Source organism: Anneissia japonica, unplaced genomic scaffold (genome assembly GCF_011630105.1).
Source record: "Anneissia japonica isolate Jap-2015-1 unplaced genomic scaffold, ASM1163010v1 scaffold287729_len363858_cov192, whole genome shotgun sequence".
Lineage (NCBI taxonomy): Eukaryota > Metazoa > Echinodermata > Crinoidea > Comatulida > Comatulidae > Anneissia > Anneissia japonica.
In genome coordinates, this window is record NW_022733453.1 from 97,523 (window position 1) to 105,481 (window position 7,959).

The 7,959-nt window shown below is 31.4% G+C and overlaps 1 protein-coding gene across 1 annotated transcript in view; it reads left to right on the forward strand.

Annotated features, from left to right (window-relative positions):
• LOC117116191 (PDZ domain-containing RING finger protein 4-like) overlaps positions 1-7,959 on the forward strand; it is a 58,963-nt gene that overhangs the window by 21,245 nt on the left and 29,759 nt on the right. The window contains exon 4 of the mRNA XM_033260191.1: positions 252-344. Within this exon, the coding sequence (XP_033116082.1) occupies positions 252-344 (93 nt within the window). The remainder of the gene's footprint in view (positions 1-251; positions 345-7,959) is intronic.

Genomic DNA, 7,959 nt, shown 5'->3' on the forward strand with positions numbered 1-7,959 from the left:
TATGAATATTGAATTGTTTTGAGTATATATGTCAAAGATTTTAATAGCAGAATTTTAAAGGATAATCCCATGGTATTATGGTGGTGGTGATGATTACTGATAAAGATGATGTTATTAAAAAACCTATGCTAATTGACAATAAAGATAATAAGTATCATGATATTAATATCAAGATATGCATAGAATTACAACTATTATGCATCTGGAATAGAAAAGTATCAATTATAATTTTAATTGATTTTTTTTTTAAGGATGTTGTGTTGAAAAGGAGTAATACTACGGAGAAGCTTGGGTTAACATTGTGTTATGGCGAAGACGATGACACTGGTATTTTTATTAACGAGGTAGATATTTAATCAATTGTTTATTTTTTCATATCGATAATTTTCAAATTAGATCCATATGGTAGTACTAGTAGAACTAACCTTGATAATCATATGGAAGCTTCAGTATATGCCGAATGTTATTCAATTCATAATTATGGATGTTATTAAATTGCTTTATTCCCGTTTGATATAGCATGTGAAATATGGATATTAAAAAATTCTATGAATATTCATATTTTTGGTATTTTGTTTGCTAGACTAAGAGTAGATTATTATTTAGCATTTATCTATATGGAGTATTTACCAGGGTTTAACTACTTACTGAACCAAAGAGAGAGAGAAAAAAAATGCAAGATATACCACATGTTTTTACACAAGGTTTGCAGATTACCATACTTGTATTGCTAGGTTCCAGGTTTCGATCTGTACAAAAATCATATCTTTTTTGTACTGAAAATACATATGTGCAACAAAACTTCTAGAAAATATAAAGCATCCAAAATGTAAGAATTTGTTTATAGTTCCATTAAATATGTATTCATTTATTTCAAATATTGTTTTATTGTTAAAGATAAAAAGAAATATATGATAACATATAACATTTACAACCATGTTTGTTTTCTTCTATTTATATTAATTTTTTTTTACTTAGTTAAAAATCTTTAAGATAATTAGGTAGCTGTTATAGCTGCTTGAAACCCCTTAAAAGTATAAAAACAGAAGGTGGAACTTAAACAAATAGAGCGATTTACTTAATAGTAATAACGTTTTATTATTTCATTAAAAGTCATTGCTAATTTATATGTCAGCCAACATATACAATAATACCATTTCTTCAGAAAGTACAGGTGAACTGGATAGAGATTTTGTTATTTCCACAAAAGGAAAAACTGTGGTTGGACAAAACATGAGTGGGGGATGTCTTTCTAATTTCAAGCTGCCTGTCTTTTTCACTAGGGGTAGCTATATTTCACTGTGACAACAAGCTGAATTTTTTTTTTATTCTCTTAATAAACAGATGTTTAAAAGCTTGTTGAATACTCAGGCCATATGTACTTTGCTTTTCATGGTTAAGTTCAGTTGTGGAGACATTAGGTTTTGCCTTTAAGGAATGCCATATGCCTGGTACAACCACAACATGATAGACTGGTATAGCTGACTTTTGTATAGACTTAAATACTGCCTGGCTCACAGCTTGTGTTTTCCGTGTATGTTGACCTAAAATAAAAATCTATTCCTATAATCAGTAGATATTATGAAAGTATAATTTCGCTTCTAATATATTTTTGTCATATAATTTATTAAAACTTCGGAATTTAAACATTGCTTCATATTGATTTAATGTACTTGATAAATTTGGTTTTAAGCATGCACTAATAATTTTATTTATTATTATGCCAAATTTTAAAGTCCAAAGTATCACAAGACTTAGCAATACTTAGTGTGGATTAAATAAAACATATTCAAATGGAAAAATTTAATCCCTTTCCAACTATAATATGAATTTTGGTCTAGGTTAATTAAACAAATATAGAGATAAAGAAACTTAAAACTAATTTTTAAAAGACTTTTAGTTATGACTAAAAAATTATTATAATTTCTATATAATTATATAAATTTATGATATAAAAGAAGATATAAAGTTTATTTGATAATTGAAATGTCTTATTAGATTCTATATTTTAGAACAGCCCTTGTTATGAAAACTGTGTATTCGATTTTGGTCACAAGCATAAATTAAAACGGTTTACTATGACCTGTCTAGTAAATCAAGTTCGTAGGTTCATGTAATAATCTGATTAAAAATTCTGCTCAGGTTCAGAATTGACGTATCCGCATCGAATCACCGAAGAAAATAATATATATCTTTTGAAGCAGCCCTTCTGGGGATTGTGGAACATTTAATTTGATGAAGTATGCGAAATAAATAAAACATGAGATATATATACTAGAAATATTGGCAGTGTATTACTCTGAGGGTATTCTGTGAAAAAGATGGTTTGTGGGTTTTTGAGCATTTTGTTCCGAATGTAGAGATCAGTAGGAGCTTAGCAGTGGCTGAGAATATGAAATGTAGGAAAAAAAAAACCACCCAGAAAAAAACCACCCAAAATGGACTTTCCCATTGTTAAAGTGGGACTGGATAGTGTTGGGTGGGCTTGTTTTTACCTTTGCTGTAAAATAGAATTAGGCTAGGTATCATTATCCAGGGTGGTTTTTGTCCAATTTTCATGATTGTGTTGTTACCTCTTAGGGTATGGTAGTGTACTATTAGAAAATAATGTAAGAACAGAAAGCAGAACTGGACTAGAAAACAATATATTTTAAGTTTTATAGAATTTATTACCACCAAGGTCATAAAGCAAAGATTTGTCCAATTCTATCATTAGAGCTTTTTTTAAGGAATGTACTGCTGGGAAAAATTGCTTTTTTTTTTTTCAATTTTACTTCCACGGATGACTAGGAAATTTATAGGTTCTTGTGTGATCGATTCACTAATATGAAAGCTAAACTTTTAACGAGAGGAATCGTAATTAATTTGTCTTTGGAGAGATTTGGTAGATTTGTATAGATTTATCATTCTTTTGTGTTGAGATTAGCAGAAAGTAGGCAAACAGATGTCTGTAGACAATTATCAAGTGTTACGCCACCATTAAGACGTTAGTGTTCTGCTGTAATGTTCCATGGATCTCTCTCGGCTGGCAATTGATTCCGATAAACTTTATCCTAAATCATCCTTGTATAATAATACCACCTGATTTCTGACATAGGTGAACAATGATTCCTTACATAACATTGTAATTTATTAAGGACTATCCTTGTAAATCAGTAAAAACACTTCCTAATAAAATAAAATGAACAGTACCTCTAATAGCAAAATACTATACAAATTATAAAATATAATAATTATACTTAAACTACTAAGTAGAGTTATAACTTTATAAATTATTTATTTATTAGATCAATTATTAGAATTAATAAAATACTTAAATATAAATACCTAAAGAATAATTTTTATACTACTTAAATAAGTGATAGATCATCAAATTTCATTTTACCAAAAAACTGTTGTATGCCCATATTTAGGCATGTAACATGTTTTTGTCAAATAAAATTTAGGCAAACAATTGCCTTAGTTTTTTTAAGTGAGGACATGATGGCCTCAAGTCACATTTTATTGATGAACTGCTTCCCTTTTCAAACTCACATCCTCTTAATGTGTCTGATTTTTCATGTATATGCAGCAAACATCTTATTTTTTCGTATTCAAAAAGAAAAATGGTGATAAGCAGAAACATTTGCTTTGTTTAGAATTTAAAGCCTTGAATTGCGTATTTAAAAGTATCAAATAAGTTATTAACTTCAAGAGGCAGATAAAATTAATACTTTTTTCTTCAATTTCGACTTTTTACTATAAAAATCATAAAATTTGAGTACAAGCTAATTTAAGGTAGGCCCTGTATACACATTAACTGTTGGTCATCACTTCATTAGCAGTGTCTATAATTGCTATTTTTTTGGAGAGATGCATAATTTTTTCCAATGTCTCATTTGAAAGTATCAATTTTCCAGCTCTAAAAATACAAGTTGTTTGTACAATTTCCAGTAATTGTGGTGGAGTTGGTGAAGCATGGCCAATGTACCAAATCAAAACAACTTAACATTTTTGGATAAGGTCACGGACAGGCTAAGCAGTTGGTAGGAAGATGAAAGATAAAGATTTAATTTATTGTAACCATTCATAAAATTGTTTTGTTGAAGGCAAGTAATATTGTCAGAATTAGACAATGTTGTTTTTGGGTTTAGTTCATTCTTAATATTTGGTTTGCTTATGAAAGTGTTTGGAGTTTCTTATCTTCCGTTTTGTTTACGAAAATTATTTAGTTTCCTATATAATTGATGTCGTTTTACATTTACAAATTTGATTTAAATATAATTATTTTTTTATTTAGTAAGCTTCAATTGAATTATTAAGAAATGTTTGTTCATATTTGATTATTTTTTTGGTAAGAAAATTAAATTTAAATGCATCACTATAGATGAGGATCTGTTGTCTTTACCTCAGATTAAATTCTGATATAAACTTTAAAATGTAAAGTTAAAAAAAATATTTATACACATTATTGTAATAATTATTGACAATTTTGGAAGATTTTTAATAGTTTTTATATTAATATCTGACATGAAATTCGATCAGAAGATATACAGTACCTGACAGTTCTTTAATAACAACCTTGACAAGTGTAGGTTCCAAGATTAGTTATAATTTGATTTCTTTGTCTTTTAGCTATTCTATTATAAAATATGTCGATACTAAAATATTCTTTGAGAATTAAATAATCAGATAGTACCTCCAGTAATGTGTGTACATTTTATTTCTCTTATTGTTTTTGCATATTTTATTCCCACTTGGTTGTTTTTGTCTGAGAATGTATGCAGATTTTTGGCAACATTCTGGAGTTAGCTGAGGCAAAGTCGGGAGAAAGACGCAGGATTTTCGTCCCCGAGGGATTATATTTTCACTTTACTAAGCTATAAATCATCACATACTAACAAGAAGGCCATAAAATGCTTGTTTTGACTGAGCCAATGAATTCCAAATACTCCAGATAGCTTCAATGGATTATTGTGAGGTAAACGTGAAGGCGTCGCCATAGGGGATTCTAGCGGTTTGCCTTCTGGATCCTGTGATTTTTAGTTAGCATTTGATACTTTACTGGTTAGTTGGCAGTGCTTCTGTGGAATCATGCTTAATCATAGATTATGGATTTTAATGTCCAGCAAAACAATGGACAATAAGAATTATTACTTGGATTCACAGATTTCCAATGAGGCGATTTAAATCTTTTCCGTAATTGTCTGTGTTTGGTTGATAGAAAATAAATAGGTCTAGGCTGATTATTTCTATTCCTAGGAGATCAGTTGAATATCAAGTAAATTCTTTGCTTAATTGTTCAGAGTATTTGCTGCCTACTAGGCAACAGATGGCTAACAAAAGACGAAAGGATCCCATTGGGAATTTTTTCTTGTCCATTTACAGCCCAAATTATTCAAAGAACACTTAAAGAATGCATTGAATACATTTTTTATGTGCCTGTTTAAAAATTATTATGGTATTGTTTAAAATCTGTATGGTCGTTAATGCCGCATGAGCACAGAAATAAAAAAAAAACTGTAGTTTTACACTGATGCTGTGATTTTGCAGAGTGTAGCAAACTCTCATTGAATTGTCCATTTTCTTCGCAGCTGCCGGGAGGATCAGCCCAATTTACTCGCAAACAGGCTGCTGTTATATCACTAAACTGTCAAAGATTTATGGTACCGTAGACCCTCTCTTTTGGGGCATCTATTATATTAAGGGGACACTTTAGGAAGCAAGGAAAAATATATCTTTTAACACCACAGGCAATCCCATTCGGGAGTATATCCCTATTAAGAGGACATTTATTTGGCCCTGTAGATGTCCTTAATTGCTGTCTACTTTTATATGATTTACTTTCACGAGGTTTAGCAAAACTACATGCATTTGCTTTACTTGTTATTAACCAAGTACACAGAGAAACATAATATGAATATTTGATTTCTGAAAGCTCAATTGGATGACACGTAAATAGGACAATGCCATGGATTGATGGAAGGGCTATGATTTTTGGTACCACCTTCAGGAGATAATCAATTTCCGGCAGGTTATAATGTAATTGTGTTGAGATCTATGTGGAACATGAGATGGCCGATGATGAAACGTTCGGTCAGGATGAGACTGATCAATTTTCGTAAGCTAGGTAAAACACCTTTGATGTTTGCCGACAGGTAGAGTAAACATCTAAAGGTAGGTTGTCTTGTATCAGGTAACATTACCTTTGGATCATCTCGGTGTGGGCTAGACTCAGGAGATATTTAAGCTGGTCTACAGTCATTTGTACCTGGTATCACGATCTTGAAGTATGTTTTGCTTGCGGTTGATCTTACAAGTTGCTTTATTCTTTGTGTGTGGCTTAGGATTCTTAGGATGTGTCCATAACTAGGTTTACACTGATTTTCCTCCTGGCTTACCAGAGCTGCTACCACAAACTTATATATGAACTTATAACATTATAGTAATCAAGATTGCTGTCAAAAAATGTTTGTTTTTTGTGAGGTTGGGAAATACGAAATCTTCTGTAAAATCTAATCTACAAAAAAAATCAAATATTATTATTAAAGTGTTATTTTAAAATACAAATTTTTAGATACTTTTAAATATGTCTTAATGAATATAATCATATTTATTATAGGCCTATATAAAATTTGTGTATTAAAAGTCTTCAATTGTGTTATATAATAAACTTCTTATCTTTTGTGCTTTGAAATTTCCCAAGATAAGCGTTATTACGATGTAAATCTCATCATTAAATATCAAAGATGCAGGCAGTTTTTATTGCGACTCAATTGCTTATTTTAACGCCTATAGAACGAGTCATTATGAATGCTCAGTACGCTGTTGTCTGGCTGATGATTGTTGCCCACTAGGAACGTGGCAATTTCAGTCAGAGTTGAATAGCGACGATGCACAGGTCAAGAAACTCGTCTCAGAAATTGTTGGGTGCGGAAAATCAATAGACATTATTCTCGCAAGAGCTCAGCTTATTTCCTTCGATTGACCTAGGGACATTTGAAAGTGTTTAGAGACGACCGGTGTAATTCCAGGATTTGGTAACAATCTGTTGATGTACGCGGTCTGTCGTTAAACGCCCGTTCATTTAAGCATTAGTTCTGCTAGCATGAGTTGTAACAGAATTGAGGTGTTTGTCGGCGAATAAAAATCAGGAATGAGAAAGCGTAATTTGATTTGAATGCTTTTGATTGGGAAGATGAATAACCGCGATAATTTGGAGGATATTAATTTAATTAGAGGTACTTAAGTAGAACAAGAAAATAGGACAAAAATATCCTAGTAAATATTCATTGCACCATCTACCCAAATGGTTGTGCCTTATTGAAGAAGTACAGCATTATCACTTGGTGTCACAATTGACACATATGCTGTGATAGTCTATCATGAAGACAGCATAATAGCTTACGTGGGAATGCTGATACAGATTTGAAGTTCATTTTTATGTATTTTGTGCATTAGTTACAGATCTTTAGCGCTCTAGTTGACAAGGTCCATGATAGCCATGTTTTTGTATAACACTCAGCAATTTTTTTTGGAAGCAATTGTATTAGTTCCTGGTATTCTTCTCCATAATGCATGCATCAAATTGACACATAGCCGACATTTTGGAGACTTAAAAATATGTATTTGTAAAAATTAAAGGGACATATCCCCCCCAATATTATCCTATCTTACACTCAGAATTGCTATACAGTATCTTTATAAGACCTTGTTAAGTTTTAAAAAAAATAATCGCCTCATAGCAACTGTATTGTTTAATTGTCAATATCAGGGGCGGATTTAGGGGGGGCCGGCCCCCCCTTTTGGGAGGGAAAAAAAAGAAAAAAAAAGAAAAAAAGAAAGAAAAAGAAAAAAATGATAGCCCACAACGCCTCAAATGTTATTTTCCGGCGTCTAGAACACAAAAATTTCGCGGGGGCATGCGGACCCCTAGGACATTGTTGTCTCGATCGGCCCAAATTTCGGCCCCCCCTCCCC